Source organism: Oncorhynchus keta, unplaced genomic scaffold (genome assembly GCF_023373465.1).
Source record: "Oncorhynchus keta strain PuntledgeMale-10-30-2019 unplaced genomic scaffold, Oket_V2 Un_scaffold_1436_pilon_pilon, whole genome shotgun sequence".
In the NCBI taxonomy this organism is placed as follows: domain Eukaryota; kingdom Metazoa; phylum Chordata; class Actinopteri; order Salmoniformes; family Salmonidae; genus Oncorhynchus; species Oncorhynchus keta.
The window spans coordinates 77,472-97,525 of NW_026290786.1; the positions used below are offsets into that span (position 1 = coordinate 77,472).

Here is a 20,054-nt window from a genome sequence, read left to right on the forward strand (position 1 = left end):
CTCTCACCAGGTAGTGGTGGAGGTGTCTCTCTCACCAGGTAGTGGTGGAGGTGTGTCTCTCACCAGGTAGTGGTGGAGGTGTGTCTCTCACCAGGTAGTGGTGGAGGTGTGTCTCTCACCAGGTAGTGGTGGAGGTGTGTCTCTCACCAGGTAGTGGTGGAGGTGTGTCTCTCACCAGGTAGTGGTGGAGGTGTGTCTCTCACCAGGTAGTGGTGGAGGTGTGTCTCTCACCAGGTAGTGGTGGAGGTGTCTCTCTCACCAGGTAGTGGTGGAGGTGTGTCTCTCACCAGGTAGTGGTGGAGGTGTGGGGCTCTCGGGGGCTGCTGTCTCCTCCGTCCTCAGAGGGTCCACTCTGTGTTTCCTCTTCAGTCTCAGTTTACTCGTCTTCTTCTTCGTCCGCTCCACTGAGGCTGCACCGCTTTCTGGAGTCTGTCTCTCGCTGTCCTCTTCCTCCTCCTCTTCCTCTTCCTGCCCTCCTTCTCCAGCATCATTGGCACCACCCACCTGACCTCCTGTCGGTCTCTTCTTCAGCTTGTCTTCATTCTGCATGGATGGAACACCCATTAACACAGCTGGAACCCCCATGACATTAACACAGCTTGAACCTCCCCATGGCATTAATACAGCTGGAACCCCCCATGACATTAATACAGCTGGAACCACCCCCATGACATTAATACAGCTGGAACCACCCCATGACATTAATACAGCTGGAACCCCCCAATGGCATGAATACAGCTGGAACCCCCCCATGGCATTAATACAGCTGGAACCCCCCCATGGCATTAATACAGCTGGAACCTCCCCATGGCATTAATACAGCTGAAACCCCCCCCGCCCCCCCATGGCATTAATACAGCTGGAACCTCCCCATGGCATTAATACAGCTGGAACCACCCCATGGCATTAATACAGCTGGAACCACCACATGGCATTAATACAGCTGGAACCTCCCCATGGCATTAACACAGCTGGAACCCCATGGCATTAACACAGCTGGAACCCCCATGGCATTAACACAGCTGGAACCCCCCATGGCATTAACACAGCTGGAACCCCCCATGGCATTAATACAGCTGGAACCCTCCCCCATGACATTAATACAGCTGGAACCCCCATGACATTAATACAGCTGGAACCCTCCCCCATGACATTAATACAGCTGGAACCCCATGACATTAATACAGCTGGAACCTCCCCATGGCATTAATACAGCTGAACCCCCCATGGCATTAATACAGCTGGAACCTCCCCATGGCATTAATACAGCTGGAACTCCCCATGGCATTAATACAGCTGGAACCCCCCATGGCATTAATACAGCTGGAACCCCATGGCATTAATACAGCTGGAACCCCCCATGGCATTAATACAGCTGGAACCCCCCACATGGCATTCATACAGCTGGAACCCCCCATGGCATTAATACAGCTGGAACACCCGATGGCATTAATACAGCTGGAACCTCCCCATGGCATTAATACAGCTGGAACCCCCGATGGCATTAATACAGATGGAACCACCCATGGCATTAATACAGCTGGAACCCCCTTGGCATTAATACAGCTGGAACCCCCTTGGCATTAATACAGCTGGAACCCCCCCATGGCATTAATACAGCTGGACCCCCCCCATGGCATTAATACAGATGGAACCCCCCATGGCATTAATACAGCTGGAACCCCCCCATGGCATTAATACAGTTGGAACCCCCCCATGGCATCTATACAGCTGGAACCCCCCTATGGCATTAATACAGTTGGAACCCACCCATGGCATTGATACAGCTGGAATCCCGCTATGGCATTAATACAGCTGGAATCACCCATGGCATTAATACAGATGGAACCCCCGATGGCATTCATACAGATGGAACCCCCATATGGCATTAATACAGTTGGAACCCACCCATGGCATTGATACAGCTGGAATCCCGCTATGGCATTAATAATACAGCTGGAATCACCCATGGCATTAATACAGATGGAACCCCCGATGGCATTCATACAGATGAAACCTCCCCATGGCATTAATACAGCTGGAACCTCCCCATTGCATTAATACAGCTGGAACCTCCCCATGGCATTAACACAGCTGGAACCCCCATGGCATTAACACAGCTGGACCCCCCCATGGCATTAATACAGCTGGAACCCCCCATGGCATTAACACAGCTGGAACCCCCCATGGCATTAACACAGCTGGAACCTCCCCATGGCATTAATACAGCTGGAACCCCCCATGGTATTAACACAGCTGGACCCCCCATGGCATTAATACAGCTGGAACCCCCCATGGCATTAACACAGCTGGAACCCCCCATGGCATTAACACAGCTGGAACCTCCCCATGGCATTAATACAGCTGGAACCTCCCCATGGCATTAACACAGCTGGAACCCCCCCATGGCATTAATACAGATGGAACCCCCCATGGCATTAATACAGCTGGAACCCCCCCATGGCATTAATACAGCTGGAACCCCCACATGGCATTCATTCAGCTGGAACCCCCCCATGGCATTAATACAGCTGGAACCCCCGATGGCATTAATACAGCTGGAACCTCCCCATGGCATTAATACAGCTGGAACCCCCGATGGCATTAATACAGCTGGAACCCTCCCTTGGCATTAATACAGCTGGAACCTCCCCATGGCATTAATACAGCTGGAACCTCCCCATGGCATTAACACAGCTGGAACCTCCCCATGGCATTAATACAGCTGGAACCCCCATGGCATTAACACAGCTGGATCCCCCATGGCATTAATACAGCTGGAACCCCCCATGGCATTAACACAGCTGGAACCCCCCATGGCATTAACACAGCTGGAATCTCCCCATGGCATTAATACAGCTGGAACCTCCCCATGGCATTAATACAGCTGGAACCCCCCCATGGCATTAATACAGCTGGAATCTCCCCATGGCATTAATACAGCTGGAACCCCCGATGGCATTAATATAGCTGGAACACCCGATGGTATTACTACAGATGGAACCCCCCATGGCATTAATACAGCTGGAACCCCCCATGGCATTAATACAGTTGGAACCCCCCCATGGCATTGATACAGCTGGAACCCCCCTATGGCATTAATACAGCTGGAACCACTGATGGCATTAATACAGCTGGAACCACCATATGGCATTAATACAGTTGGAACCCACCCATGGCAATGATACAGCTGGAACCCCCCTATGGCATTAATACAGCTGGAACCCCCATATGGCATTAATACAGTTGGAACCTCCCCATGGCATTAATACAGCTGGAATCACCCATGGCATTAATACAGATGGAACCCCCGATGGCATTCATACAGATGGAACCTCTCCATGGCATTAATACAGCTGGAACCTCCCCATGGCATTAATACAGCTGGAACCTCCCCATGGCATTAATACAGCTGGAACCTCCCCATGGCATTAACACAGCTGGAACCTCCCCATGGCATTAATACAGCTGGAACCCCATGGCATTAACACAGCTGGACCCCCCCCATGGCATTAATACAGCTGGAACCCCCCATGGCATTAACACAGCTGGAACCTCCCCATGGCATTAACACAGCTGGAACCTCCACATGGCATTAATACAGCTGGAACCTCCCCATGGCATGAATACAGCTGGAACCTCCCCATGGCTTTAATACAGCTGGAACCCCCAATGGCATTAATACAGCTGGAACCCCCCATGGCATTAATACAGATGGAACCCCCGATGGCATTCATACAGATGGAACCTCCCCATGGCATTAATACAGCTGGAACCTCCCCATGGCATTAATACAGCTGGAACCTCCCCATGGCATTAATACAGCTGGAACCTCCCCATGGCATTAATACAGCTGGAACCTCCCCATGGCATTAATACAGCTGGAACCTCCCCATGGCATTAATACAGCTGGAACCTCCCCATGGCATTAACACAGCTGGAACCTCCCCATGGCATTAATACAGCTGGAACCCCCATGGCATTAACACAGCTGGACCCCCCCATGGCATTAATACAGCTGGAACCCCCATGGCATTAACACAGCTGGAACCCCCATGGCATTAACACAGCTGGAACCCCCATGGCATTAATACAGCTGGAACCTCCCCATGGCATTAACACAGCTGGAACCTCCACATGGCATTAATACAGCTGGAACCTCCCCATGGCATGAATACAGCTGGAACCTCCCCATGGCATTAATACAGCTGGAACCCCCAATGGCATTAATACAGCTGGAACCCCCATGGCATTAATACAGCTGGAACCCCCAATGGCATTAATACAGCTGGAACCTCCCCATGGCATTAATACAGCTGGAACCCCCCATGACATTAATACAGCTGGAACCACCCCCATGACATTAATACAGCTGGAACCACCCCATGACATTAATACAGCTGGAACCCCACAATGGCATGAATACAGCTGGAACCCCCATGGCATTAATACAGCTGGAACCCCCATGGCATTAATACAGCTGGAACCTCCCCATGGCATTAATACAGCTGAACCCCCCATGGCATTAATACAGCTGGAACCTCCCCATGGCATTAATACAGCTGGAACCACCCCATGGCATTAATACAGCTGGAACCTCCCCCATGGCATTAACACAGCTGGAACCACCCATGGCATTAACACAGCTGGAACCCCCCATGGCATTAACACAGCTGGAACCCCCATGGCATTAACACAGCTGGAACCCCCCATGGCATTAATACAGCTGGAACCCTCCCCCATGACATTAATACAGCTGGAACCCCCCATGACATTAATACAGCTGGAACCCCCCATGGCATTAATACAGCTGGAACCTCCCCCATGACATTAATACAGCTGGAACCCCCCATGACATTAATACAGCTGGAACCTCCCCATGGCATTAATACAGCTGAACCCCCCCCATGGCATTAATACAGCTGGAACCTCCCCATGGCATTAATACAGCTGGAACCTCCCTATGGCATTAATACAGCTGGAACCCCCCCATGGCATTAATACAGATGGAACCACCCATGGCATTATAAAAGCTGGAACCCCCGATGGCATTAACACAGCTGGAACCACCCAACCCATTGACCCTGCGGGGACACTTACAACGAACACATAGGGCTCTGGTCAAAACCAGTGCACTACATAGGGAATAGAGTGCCATTTCAAACAAATCCACAAAGGTGATGCTGATTGGCCCAGTGTATTCCACACCTCATTGATGACGTTGCCGATTGGCTGGAAGGGGCTGTGTACGGTGGCGTCGTCGGTCTCCTCCTCCTCATGCAGTGTCCGACCCTCCCTCTCCGCCTCCTCTTTCTCCTGACGGTCTCTGGGATCAGGGGAACAAAAGGACTTTTATTTACCTAAAATGTTAACTAGGCAAGTCAGTTAATAACTCATTCTTATTGACAATGACGGCCTAAACTTCAGCTGATTAATGCTCCCTTCACTAAGGTGTGATATCTCTCCTATTGTCTACTGTATTGTCCCTGTCACTAAGGTGTGATATCTCTCCTATTGTCTACTGTATTGTCACTAAGGTGTGATATCTCTCCTATTGTCTACTGTATTGTCACTAAGGTGTGATATCTCTCCTATTGTCTACTGTATTGTCACTAAGGTGTGATATCTCTCCTATTGTCTACTGTATTGTCCCTGTCACTAAGGTGTGATATCTCTCCTATTGTCTACTGTATTGTCCCTGTCACTAAGGTGTGATATCTCTCCTATTGTCTACTGTATTGTCCCTGTCACTAAGGTGTGATATCTCTCCTATTGTCTACTGTATTGTCCCTGTCACTAAGGTGTGATATCTCTCCTATTGTCTACTGTATTGTCCCTGTCACTAAGGTGTGATATCTCTCCTATTGTCTACTGTATTGTCCCTGTCACTAAGGTGTGATATCTCTCCTATTGTCTACTGTATTGTCCCTGTCACTAAGGTGTGATATCTCTCCTATTGTCTACTGTATTGTCCCTGTCACTAAGGTGTATCTCTCCTATTGGTGTCCCTGATAATCTCTCCTATTGTCTACTGTATTGTCCCTGTCACTAAGGTGTGATGTCTCTCCTATTGTCTACTGTATTGTCCCTGTCACTAAGGTGTGATATCTCTCCTATTGTCTACTGTATTGTCCCTGTCACTAAGGTGTGATGTCTCTCCTATTGTCTACTGTATTGTCCCTGTCACTAAGGTGTGATATCTCTCCTATTGTCTACTGTATTGTCACTAAGGTGTGATATCTCTCCTATTGTCTACTGTATTGTCCCTGTCACTAAGGTGTGATATCTCTCCTATTGTCTACTGTATTGTCCCTGTCACTAAGGTGTGATATCTCTCCTATTGTCTACTGTATTGTCCCTGTCACTAAGGTGTGATATCTCTCCTATTGTCTACTGTATTGTCCCTGTCACTAAGGTGTGATATCTCTCCTATTGTCTACTGTATTGTCCCTGTCACTAAGGTGTGATATCTCTCCTATTGTCTACTGTATTGTCCCTGTCACTAAGGTGTGATGTCTCTCCTATTGTCTACTGTATTGTCCCTAAGGTGTGATATCTCTCCTATTGTCTACTGTATTGTCACTAAGGTGTGATATCTCTCCTATTGTCTACTGTATTGTCCCTGTCACTGAGGTGTGATATCTCTCCTATTGTCTACTGTATTGTCCCTGTCACTAAGGTGTGATATCTCTCCTATTGTCTACTGTATTGTCCCTGTCACTAAGGTGTGATATCTCTCCTATTGTCTACTGTATTGTCCCTGTCACTAAGGTGTGATATCTCTCCTATTGTCTACTGTATTGTCCCTGTCACTAAGGTGTGATATCTCTCCTATTGTCTACTGTATTGTCCCTGTCACTAAGGTGTGATATCTCTCCTATTGTCTACTGTATTGTCACTAAGGTGTGATATCTCTCCTATTGTCTACTGTATTGTCCCTGTCACTAAGGTGTGATATCTCTCCTATTGTCTACTGTATTGTCCCTGTCACTAAGGTGTGATATCTCTCCTATTGTCTACTGTATTGTCCCTGTCACTAAGGTGTGATATCTCTCCTATTGTCTACTGTATTGTCCCTGTCACTAAGGTGTGATATCTCTCCTATTGTCTACTGTATTGTCCCCTGTCACTAAGGTGTGATATCTCTCCTATTGTCTACTGTATTGTCCCTGTCACTAAGGTGTGATATCTCTCCTATTGTCTACTGTATTGTCACTAAGGTGTGATATCTCTCCTATTGTCTACTGTATTGTCACTAAGGTGTGATATCTCTCCTATTGTCTACTGTATTGTCCCTGTCACTAAGGTGTGATATCTCTCCTATTGTCTACTGTATTGTCCCTGTCACTAAGGTGTGATATCTCTCCTATTGTCTACTGTATTGTCCCTGTCACTAAGGTGTGATATCTCTCCTATTGTCTACTGTATTGTCCCTGTCACTAAGGTGTGATATCTCTCCTATTGTCTACTGTATTGTCCCCTGTCACTAAGGTGTGATATCTCTCCTATTGTCTACTGTATTGTCCCTGTCACTAAGGTGTGATGTCTCTCCTATTGTCTACTGTATTGTCACTAAGGTGTGATCTCTCCTATTGTCTACTGTATTGTCCCTGTCACTAAGGTGTGATATCTCTCCTATTGTCTACTGTATTGTCCCTGTCACTAAGGTGTGATATCTCTCCTATTGTCTACTGTATTGTCCCTGTCACTAAGGTGTGATATCTCTCCTATTGTCTACTGTATTGTCCCTGTCACTAAGGTGTGATATCTCTCCTATTGTCTACTGTATTGTCACTAAGGTGTGATATCTCTCCTATTGTCTACTGTATTGTCCCTGTCACTAAGGTGTGATATCTCTCCTATTGTCTACTGTATTGTCCCCTGTCACTAAGGTGTGATATCTCTCCTATTGTCTACTGTATTGTCCCTGTCACTAAGGTGTGATATCTCTCCTATTGTCTACTGTATTGTCACTAAGGTGTGATATCTCTCCTATTGTCTACTGTATTGTCCCTGTCACTAAGGTGTGATATCTCTCCTATTGTCTACTGTATTGTCCCTGTCACTAAGGTGTGATATCTCTCCTATTGTCTACTGTATTGTCACTAAGGTGTGATGTCTCTCCTATTGTCTACTGTATTGTCACTAAGGTGTGATATATCTCCTATTGTCTACTGTATTGTCCCTGTCACTAAGGTGTGATATCTCTCCTATTGTCTACTGTATTGTCCCTGTCACTAAGGTGTGATATCTCTCCTATAGTCTACTGTATTGTCCCCTGTCACTAAGGTGTGATATCTCTCCTATTGTCTACTGTATTGTCCCCTGTCACTAAGGTGTGATATCTCTCCTATTGTCTACTGTATTGTCCCTGTCACTAAGGTGTGATATCTCTCCTATTGTCTACTGTATTGTCCCTGTCACTAAGGTGTGATATCTCTCCTATTGTCTACTGTATTGTCCCTGTCACTAAGGTGTGATATCTCTCCTATTGTCTACTGTATTGTCCCTGTCACTAAGGTGTGATATCTCTCCTATTGTCTACTGTATTGTCCCTGTCACTAAGGTGTGATATCTCTCCTATTGTCTACTGTATTGTCCCTGTCACTAAGGTGTGATATCTCTCCTATTGTCTACTGTATTGTCCCTGTCACTAAGGTGTGATGTCTCTCCTATTGTCTACTGTATTGTCACTAAGGTGTGATGTCTCTCCTATTGTCTACTGTATTGTCCCTGTCACTAAGGTGTGATATCTCTCCTATTGTCTACTGTATTGTCCCTGTCACTAAGGTGTGATATCTCTCCTATTGTCTACTGTATTGTCCCTGTCACTAAGGTGTGATATCTCTCCTATTGTCTACTGTATTGTCCCTGTCACTAAGGTGTGATGTCTCTCCTATTGTCTACTGTATTGTCACTAAGGTGTGATATCTCTCCTATTGTCTACTGTATTGTCCCTGTCACTAAGGTGTGATATCTCTCCTATTGTCTACTGTATTGTCCCTGTCACTAAGGTGTGATATCTCTCCTATTGTCTACTGTATTGTCCCTGTGACTAAGGTGTGATATCTCTCCTATTGTCTACTGTATTGTCCCTGTCACTAAGGTGTGATATCTCTCCTATTGTCTACTGTATTGTCCCTGTCACTAAGGTGTGATATCTCTCCTATTGTCTACTGTATTGTCCCTGTCACTAAGGTGTGATGTCTCTCCTATTGTCTACTGTATTGTCACTAAGGTGTGATGTCTCTCCTATTGTCTACTGTATTGTCACTAAGGTGTGATATCTCTCCTATTGTCTACTGTATTGTCCCTGTCACTAAGGTGTGATATCTCTCCTATTGTCTACTGTATTGTCCCTGTCACTAAGGTGTGATATCTCTCCTATTGTCTACTGTATTGTCCCTGTCACTAAGGTGTGATATCTCTCCTATTGTCTACTGTATTGTCCCTGTCACTAAGGTGTGATATCTCTCCTATTGTCTACTGTATTGTCCCTGTCACTAAGGTGTGATATCTCTCCTATTGTCTACTGTATTGTCCCTGTCACTAAGGTGTGATATCTCTCCTATTGTCTACTGTATTGTCCCTGTCACTAAGGTGTGATATCTCTCCTATTGTCTACTGTATTGTCCCTGTCACTAAGGTGTGATATCTCTCCTATTGTCTACTGTATTGTCCCTGTCACTAAGGTGTGATATCTCTCCTATTGTCTACTGTATTGTCCCTGTCACTAAGGTGTGATATCTCTCCTATTGTCTACTGTATTGTCCCTGTCACTAAGGTGTGATATATCTCCTATTGTCTACTGTATTGTCCCTGTCACTAAGGTGTGATATCTCTCCTATTGTCTACTGTATTGTCCCTGTCACTAAGGTGTGATATCTCTCCTATTGTCTACTGTATTGTCCCTGTCACTAAGGTGTGATATCTCTCCTATTGTCTACTGTATTGTCCCTGTCACTAAGGTGTGATATCTCTCCTATTGTCTACTGTATTGTCCCTGTCACTAAGGTGTGATATCTCTCCTATTGTCTACTGTATTGTCCCTGTCACTAAGGTGTGATGTCTCTCCTATTGTCTACTGTATTGTCCCTGTCACTAAGGTGTGATGTCACTCCTATTGTCTACTGTATTGTCCCTGTCACTAAGGTGTGATATCTCTCCTATTGTCTACTGTATTGTCCCTGTAACTAAGGTGTGATGTCTCTCCTATTGTCTACTGTATTGTCCCTGTCACTAAGGTGTGATGTCTCTCCTATTGTCTACTGTATTGTCACTAAGGTGTGATATCTCTCCTATTGTCTACTGTATTGTCCCTGTCACTAAGGTGTGATATCTCTCCTATTGTCTACTGTATTGTCCCTGTCACTAAGGTGTGATATCTCTCCTATTGTCTACTGTATTGTCCCTGTCACTAAGGTGTGATATCTCTCCTATTGTCTACTGTATTGTCCCTGTCACTAAGGTGTGATATCTCTCCTATTGTCTACTGTATTGTCCCTGTCACTAAGGTGTGATATCTCTCCTATTGTCTACTGTATTGTCCCTGTCACTAAGGTGTGATGTCTCTCCTATTGTCTACTGTATTGTCCCTAAGGTGTGATATCTCTCCTATTGTCTACTGTATTGTCACTAAGGTGTGATATCTCTCCTATTGTCTACTGTATTGTCCCTGTCACTGAGGTGTGATATCTCTCCTATTGTCTACTGTATTGTCCCTGTCACTAAGGTGTGATATCTCTCCTATTGTCTACTGTATTGTCCCTGTCACTAAGGTGTGATATCTCTCCTATTGTCTACTGTATTGTCCCTGTCACTAAGGTGTGATATCTCTCCTATTGTCTACTGTATTGTCCCTGTCACTAAGGTGTGATATCTCTCCTATTGTCTACTGTATTGTCCCTGTCACTAAGGTGTGATGTCTCTCCTATTGTCTACTGTATTGTCACTAAGGTGTGATATCTCTCCTATTGTCTACTGTATTGTCCCTGTCACTAAGGTGTGATATCTCTCCTATTGTCTACTGTATTGTCCCTGTCACTAAGGTGTGATATCTCTCCTATTGTCTACTGTATTGTCCCTGTCACTAAGGTGTGATATCTCTCCTATTGTCTACTGTATTGTCCCTGTCACTAAGGTGTGATATCTCTCCTATTGTCTACTGTATTGTCCCTGTCACTAAGGTGTGATATCTCTCCTATTGTCTACTGTATTGTCCCTGTCACTAAGGTGTGATGTCTCTCCTATTGTCTACTGTATTGTCACTAAGGTGTGATGTCTCTCCTATTGTCTACTGTATTGTCACTAAGGTGTGATATCTCTCCTATTGTCTACTGTATTGTCCCTGTCACTAAGGTGTGATATCTCTCCTATTGTCTACTGTATTGTCCCTGTCACTAAGGTGTGATATCTCTCCTATTGTCTACTGTATTGTCCCTGTCACTAAGGTGTGATATCTCTCCTATTGTCTACTGTATTGTCCCTGTCACTAAGGTGTGATATCTCTCCTATTGTCTACTGTATTGTCCCTGTCACTAAGGTGTGATATCTCTCCTATTGTCTACTGTATTGTCCCTGTCACTAAGGTGTGATGTCTCTCCTATTGTCTACTGTATTGTCACTAAGGTGTGATGTCTCTCCTATTGTCTACTGTATTGTCCCTGTCACTAAGGTGTGATATCTCTCCTATTGTCTACTGTATTGTCCCTGTCACTAAGGTGTGATATCTCTCCTATTGTCTACTGTATTGTCCCTGTCACTAAGGTGTGATATCTCTCCTATTGTCTACTGTATTGTCCCTGTCACTAAGGTGTGATGTCTCTCCTATTGTCTACTGTATTGTCACTAAGGTGTGATATCTCTCCTATTGTCTACTGTATTGTCCCTGTCACTAAGGTGTGATATCTCTCCTATTGTCTACTGTATTGTCCCTGTCACTAAGGTGTGATATCTCTCCTATTGTCTACTGTATTGTCCCTGTGACTAAGGTGTGATATCTCTCCTATTGTCTACTGTATTGTCCCTGTCACTAAGGTGTGATATCTCTCCTATTGTCTACTGTATTGTCCCTGTCACTAAGGTGTGATATCTCTCCTATTGTCTACTGTATTGTCCCTGTCACTAAGGTGTGATGTCTCTCCTATTGTCTACTGTATTGTCACTAAGGTGTGATGTCTCTCCTATTGTCTACTGTATTGTCACTAAGGTGTGATATCTCTCCTATTGTCTACTGTATTGTCCCTGTCACTAAGGTGTGATATCTCTCCTATTGTCTACTGTATTGTCCCTGTCACTAAGGTGTGATATCTCTCCTATTGTCTACTGTATTGTCCCTGTCACTAAGGTGTGATATCTCTCCTATTGTCTACTGTATTGTCCCTGTCACTAAGGTGTGATATCTCTCCTATTGTCTACTGTATTGTCCCTGTCACTAAGGTGTGATATCTCTCCTATTGTCTACTGTATTGTCCCTGTCACTAAGGTGTGATATCTCTCCTATTGTCTACTGTATTGTCCCTGTCACTAAGGTGTGATATCTCTCCTATTGTCTACTGTATTGTCCCTGTCACTAAGGTGTGATATCTCTCCTATTGTCTACTGTATTGTCCCTGTCACTAAGGTGTGATATCTCTCCTATTGTCTACTGTATTGTCCCTGTCACTAAGGTGTGATATCTCTCCTATTATCTACTGTATTGTCCCTGTCACTAAGGTGTGATATCTCTCCTATTGTCTACTGTATTGTCCCTGTCACTAAGGTGTGATATCTCTCCTATTGTCTACTGTATTGTCCCTGTCACTAAGGTGTGATGTCTCTCCTATTGTCTACTGTATTGTCACTAAGGTGTGATGTCTCTCCTATTGTCTACTGTATTGTCACTAAGGTGTGATATCTCTCCTATTGTCTACTGTATTGTCCCTGTCACTAAGGTGTGATATCTCTCCTATTGTCTACTGTATTGTCCCTGTCACTAAGGTGTGATATCTCTCCTATTGTCTACTGTATTGTCCCTGTCACTAAGGTGTGATATCTCTCCTATTGTCTACTGTATTGTCCCTGTCACTAAGGTGTGATCTCTCCTATTGTCTACTGTATTGTCCCTGTCACTAAGGTGTGATATCTCTCCTATTGTCTACTGTATTGTCCCTGTCACTAAGGTGTGATATCTCTCCTATTGTCTACTGTATTGTCCCTGTCACTAAGGTGTGATATCTCTCCTATTGTCTACTGTATTGTCCCTGTCACTAAGGTGTGATATCTCTCCTATTGTCTACTGTATTGTCCCTGTCACTAAGGTGTGATATCTCTCCTATTGTCTACTGTATTGTCCCTGTCACTAAGGTGTGATGTCTCTCCTATTGTCTACTGTATTGTCCCTAAGGTGTGATATCTCTCCTATTGTCTACTGTATTGTCACTAAGGTGTGATATCTCTCATATTGTCTACTGTATTGTCCCTGTCACTAAGGTGTGATATCTCTCCTATTGTCTACTGTATTGTCCCTGTCACTAAGGTGTGATATCTCTCCTATTGTCTACTGTATTGTCCCTGTCACTAAGGTGTGATATCTCTCCTATTGTCTACTGTATTGTCCCTGTCACTAAGGTGTGATATCTCTCCTATTGTCTACTGTATTGTCCCTGTCACTAAGGTGTGATATCTCTCCTATTGTCTACTGTATTGTCCCTGTCACTAAGGTGTGATCTCTCCTATTGTCTACTGTATTGTCCCTGTCACTAAGGTGTGATATCTCTCCTATTGTCTACTGTATTGTCCCTGTCACTAAGGTGTGATATCTCTCCTATTGTCTACTGTATTGTCCCTGTCACTAAGGTGTGATGTCTCTCCTATTGTCTACTGTATTGTCACTAAGGTGTGATGTCTCTCCTATTGTCCTATTGTCTACTGTATTGTCCCTGTCACTAAGGTGTGATATCTCTCCTATTGTCTACTGTATTGTCCCTAAGGTGTGATATCTCTCCTATTGTCTACTGTATTGTTGTCACTAAGGTGTGATATCTCTCCTATTGTCTACTGTATTGTCCCTGTCACTAAGGTGTGATATCTCTCCTATTGTCTACTGTATTGTCCCTGTCACTAAGGTGTGATATCTCTCCTATTGTCTACTGTATTGTCCCTGTCACTAAGGTGTGATATCTCTCCTATTGTCTACTGTATTGTCCCTGTCACTAAGGTGTGATATCTCTCCTATTGTCTACTGTATTGTCCCTGTCACTAAGGTGTGATATCTCTCCTATTGTCTACTGTATTGTCCCTGTCACTAAGGTGTGATATCTCTCCTATTGTCTACTGTATTGTCCCTGTCACTAAGGTGTGATATCTCTCCTATTGTCTACTGTATTGTCACTAAGGTGTGATGTCTCCTATTGTCTACTGTATTGTCACTAAGGTGTGATATCTCTCCTATTGTCTACTGTATTGTCCCTGTCACTAAGGTGTGATATCTCTCCTATTGTCTACTGTATTGTCCCTGTCACTAAGGTGTGATATCTCTCCTATTGTCTACTGTATTGTCCCTGTCACTAAGGTGTGATATCTCTCCTATTGTCTACTGTATTGTCCCTGTCACTAAGGTGTGATATCTCTCCTATTGTCTACTGTATTGTCCCTGTCACTAAGGTGTGATATCTCTCCTATTGTCTACTGTATTGTCCCTGTCACTAAGGTGTGATATCTCTCCTATTGTCTACTGTATTGTCCCTGTCACTAAGGTGTGATATCTCTCCTATTGTCTACTGTATTGTCCCTGTCACTAAGGTGTGATATCTCTCCTATTGTCTACTGTATTGTCCCTGTCACTAAGGTGTGATATCTCTCCTATTGTCTACTGTATTGTCCCTGTCACTAAGGTGTGATATCTCTCCTATTGTCTACTGTATTGTCCCTGTCACTAAGGTGTGATATCTCTCCTATTGTCTACTGTATTGTCCCTGATGATCTCTCCTATTGTCTACTGTATTGTCCCTGTCACTAAGGTGTGATATCTCTCCTATTGTCTACTGTATTGTCCCTGTCACTAAGGTGTGATGTCTCCTATTGTCTACTGTATTGTCTACTGTATTGTCACTAAGGTGTGATGTCTCTCCTATTGTCTACTGTATTGTCACTAAGGTGTGATATCTCTCCTATTGTCTACTGTATTGTCCCTGTCACTAAGGTGTGATATCTCTCCTATTGTCTACTGTATTGTTGTGATATCTCTCCTATTGTCTACTGTATTGTCCCTGTCACTAAGGTGTGATATCTCTCCTATTGTCTACTGTATTGTCCCTGTCACTAAGGTGTGATATCTCTCCTATTGTCTACTGTATTGTCCCTGTCACTAAGGTGTGATATCTCTCCTATTGTCTACTGTATTGTCCCTGTCACTAAGGTGTGATATCTCTCCTATTGTCTACTGTATTGTCCCTGTCACTAAGGTGTGATATCTCTCCTATTGTCTACTGTATTGTCCCTGTCACTAAGGTGTCTCTCCTATTGTCTACTGTATTGTCCCTGTCACTAAGGTGTGATATCTCTCCTATTGTCTACTGTATTGTCCCTGTCACTAAGGTGTGATATCTCTCCTATTGTCTACTGTATTGTCCCTGTCACTAAGGTGTGATGTCTCTCCTATTGTCTACTGTATTGTATTGTCTCCTATTGTCTACTGTATTGTCACTAAGGTGTGATATCTCTCCTATTGTCTACTGTATTGTCCCTGTCACTAAGGTGTGATATCTCTCCTATTGTCTACTGTATTGTCCCTGTCACTACTGTATTGGTGTGATATCTCTCCTATTGTCTACTGTATTGTCCCTGTCACTAAGGTGTGATATCTCTCCTATTGTCTACTGTATTGTCCCTGTCACTAAGGTGTGATGTCTCTCCTATTGTCTACTGTATTGTCCCTGTCACTAAGGTGTGATATCTCTCCTATTGTCTACTGTATTGTCCCTGTCACTAAGGTGTGATCTCTCTCCTATTGTCTACTGTATTGTCCCTGTCACTAAGGTGTGATATCTCTCCTATTGTCTACTGTATTGTCCCTGTCACTAAGGTGTGATATCTCTCCTATTGTCTACTGTATTGTCCCTGTCACTAAGGTGTGATGTCTCTCCTATTGTCTACTGTATTGTCACTAAGGTGTGATATCTCTCCTATTGTCTACTGTATTGTCCCTGTCACTAAGGTGTGATATCTCTCCTATTGTCTACTGTATTGTCCCTAAGGTGTGATGTCACTCCTATTGTCTACTGTATTGTCACTAAGGTGTGATATCTCTCCTATTGTCTACTGTATTGTCCCTGTCACTAAGGTGTGATATCTCTCCTATTGTCTACTGTATTGTCCCTGTCACTAAGGTGTGATATCTCTCCTATTGTCTACTGTATTGTCCCTGTCACTAAGGTGTGATATCTCTCCTATTGTCTACTGTATTGTCCCTGTCACTAAGGTGTGATGTCTCTCCTATTGTCTACTGTATTGTCACTAAGGTGTGATGTCTCTCCTATTGTCTACTGTATTGTCCCTGTCACTAAGGTGTGATATCTCTCCTATTGTCTACTGTATTGTCCCTGTCACTAAGGTGTGATATCTCTCCTATTGTCTACTGTATTGTCCCTGTCACTAAGGTGTGATATCTCTCCTATTGTCTACTGTATTGTCCCTGTCACTAAGGTGTGATATCTCTCCTATTGTCTACTGTATTGTCCCTGTCACTAAGGTGTGATATCTCTCCTATTGTCTACTGTATTGTCCCTGTCACTAAGGTGTGATATCTCTCCTATTGTCTACTGTATTGTCCCTGTCACTAAGGTGTGATATCTCTCCTATTGTCTACTGTATTGTCCCTGTCACTAAGGTGTGATATCTCTCCTATTGTCTACTGTATTGTCCCTGTCACTAAGGTGTGATATCTCTCCTATTGTCTACTGTATTGTCCCTGTCACTAAGGTGTGATATCTCTCCTATTGTCTACTGTATTGTCCCTGTCACTAAGGTGTGATGTCTCTCCTATTGTCTACTGTATTGTCCCTGTCAAGGTGTGATATCTCTCCTATTGTCTACTGTATTGTCACTAAGGTGTGATATCTCTCCTATTGTCTACTGTATTGTCCCTGTCACTAAGGTGTGATATCTCTCCTATTGTCTACTGTATTGTCCCTGTCACTAAGGTGTGATATCTCTCCTATTGTCTACTGTATTGTCCCTGTCACTAAGGTGTGATATCTCTCCTATTGTCTACTGTATTGTCCCTGTCACTAAGGTGTGATATCTCTCCTATTGTCTACTGTATTGTCCCTGTCACTAAGGTGTGATATCTCTCCTATTGTCTACTGTATTGTCCCTGTCACTAAGGTGTGATATCTCTCCTATTGTCTACTGTATTGTCCCTGTCACTAAGGTGTGATATCTCTCCTATTGTCTACTGTATTGTCCCTGTCACTAAGGTGTGATATCTCTCCTATTGTCTACTGTATTGTCCCTGTCACTAAGGTGTGATATCTCTCCTATTGTCTACTGTATTGTCCCTAAGGTGTGATATCTCTCCTATTGTCTACTGTATTGTCCCTGTCACTAAGGTGTGATATCTCTCCTATTGTCTACTGTATTGTCCCTAAGGTGTGATATCTCTCCTATTGTCTACTGTATTGTCACTAAGGTGTGATATCTCTCATATTGTCTACTGTATTGTCCCTGTCACTAAGGTGTGATATCTCTCCTATTGTCTACTGTATTGTCCCTGTCACTAAGGTGTGATATCTCTCCTATTGTCTACTGTATTGTCCCTGTCACTAAGGTGTGATATCTCTCCTATTGTCTACTGTATTGTCCCTGTCACTAAGGTGTGATATCTCTCCTATTGTCTACTGTATTGTCCCTGTCACTAAGGTGTGATATCTCTCCTATTGTCTACTGTATTGTCCCTAAGGTGTGATATCTCTCCTATTGTCTACTGTATTGTCCCTAAGGTGTGATATCTCTCCTATTGTCTACTGTATTGTCACTAAGGTGTGATATCTCTCCTATTGTCTACTGTATTGTCCCTGTCACTAAGGTGTGATATCTCTCCTATTGTCTACTGTATTGTCCCTGTCACTAAGGTGTGATATCTCTCCTATTGTCTACTGTATTGTCCCTGTCACTAAGGTGTGATATCTCTCCTATTGTCTACTGTATTGTCCCTGTCACTAAGGTGTGATATCTCTCCTATTGTCTACTGTATTGTCCCTGTCACTAAGGTGTGATATCTCTCCTATTGTCTACTGTATTGTCCCTGTCACTAAGGTGTGATATCTCTCCTATTGTCTACTGTATTGTCCCTGTCACTAAGGTGTGATGTCTCTCCTATTGTCTACTGTATTGTCCCTGTCACTAAGGTGTGATGTCTCTCCTATTGTCTACTGTATTGTCCCTGTCACTAAGGTGTGATATCTCTCCTATTGTCTACTGTATTGTCCCTGTCACTAAGGTGTGATATCTCTCCTATTGTCTACTGTATTGTCCCTGTCACTAAGGTGTGATATCTCTCCTATTGTCTACTGTATTGTCCCTGTCACTAAGGTGTGATATCTCTCCTATTGTCTACTGTATTGTCCCTGTCACTACTGTAGGTGTGATATCTCTCCTATTGTCTACTGTATTGTCCCTGTCACTAAGGTGTGATATCTCTCCTATTGTCTACTGTATTGTCCCTGTCACTAAGGTGTGATATCTCTCCTATTGTCTACTGTATTGTCCCTGTCACTAAGGTGTGATATCTCTCCTATTGTCTACTGTATTGTCCCTGTCACTAAGGTGTGATATCTCTCCTATTGTCTACTGTATTGTCCCTGTCACTAAGGTGTGATATCTCTCCTATTGTCTACTGTATTGTCCCTGTCACTAAGGTGTGATATCTCTCCTATTGTCTACTGTATTGTCCCTGTCACTAAGGTGTGATGTCTCTCCTATTGTCTACTGTATTGTCCCTAAGGTGTGTCATTGTCTACTGTATTGTCACTAAGGTGTGATATCTCTCCTATTGTCTACTGTATTGTCCCTGTCACTAAGGTGTGATATCTCTCCTATTGTCTACTGTATTGTCACCTGTCACTAAGGTGTGATATCTCTCCTATTGTCTACTGTATTGTCCCTGTCACTAAGGTGTGATATCTCTCCTATTGTCTACTGTATTGTCCCTGTCACTAAGGTGTGATATCTCTCCTATTGTCTACTGTATTGTCCCTAAGGTGTGATATCTCTCCTATTGTCTACTGTATTGTCCCTAAGGTGTGATATCTCTCCTATTGTCTACTGTATTGTCACTAAGGTGTGATATCTCTCCTATTGTCTACTGTATTGTCCCTGTCACTAAGGTGTGATATCTCTCCTATTGTCTACTGTATTGTCCCTGTCACTAAGGTGTGATATCTCTCCTATTGTCTACTGTATTGTCCCTGTCACTAAGGTGTGATATCTCTCCTATTGTCTACTGTATTGTCCCTGTCACTAAGGTGTGATATCTCTCCTATTGTCTACTGTATTGTCCCTGTCACTAAGGTGTGATATCTCTCCTATTGTCTACTGTATTGTCCCTGTCACTACTGTATTGGTAAGGTGATATCTCTCCTATTGTCTACTGTATTGTCCCTGTCACTAAGGTGTGATATCTCTCCTATTGTCTACTGTATTGTCCCTGTCACTAAGGTGTGATATCTCTCCTATTGTCTACTGTATTGTCCCTGTCACTAAGGTGTGATATCTCTCCTATTGTCTACTGTATTGTCCCTGTCACTAAGGTGTGATATCTCTCCTACTGTATTGTCCTGTCACTAAGGTGTGATGTCTCCTATTGTCTACTGTATTGTCCCTGTCACTAAGGTGTGATGTCTCTCCTATTGTCTACTGTATTGTCCCTGTCACTAAGGTGTGATATCTCTCCTATTGTCTACTGTATTGTCCCTGTCACTAAGGTGTGATATCTCTCCTATTGTCTACTGTATTGTCCCTGTCACTAAGGTGTGATATCTCTCCTATTGTCTACTGTATTGTCCCTGTCACTAAGG

The 20,054-nt window shown here is 43.8% G+C and overlaps 1 protein-coding gene and 1 long non-coding RNA gene across 2 annotated transcripts in view; one reads left to right on the forward strand and one right to left on the reverse strand.

Annotated features, from left to right (window-relative positions):
- Positions 1–20,054, reverse strand: part of LOC127927481 (ADP-ribosylation factor-like protein 13B) — a 56,881-nt gene that overhangs the window by 9,703 nt on the left and 27,124 nt on the right. The window contains exons 8-9 of the mRNA XM_052513926.1: positions 5,209–5,326; positions 288–543 (exon numbers count right to left, since the gene is read on the reverse strand). Coding sequence (XP_052369886.1) covers positions 288–543; positions 5,209–5,326 — 374 coding nt within the window. The remainder of the gene's footprint in view (positions 1–287; positions 544–5,208; positions 5,327–20,054) is intronic.
- Positions 7,433–18,142, forward strand: LOC127927473 (uncharacterized). The gene is made up of 4 exons (XR_008127672.1): positions 7,433–7,491; positions 7,800–8,024; positions 8,197–8,336; positions 17,979–18,142. It is a non-coding gene; the product is annotated as an uncharacterized LOC127927473 (long non-coding RNA).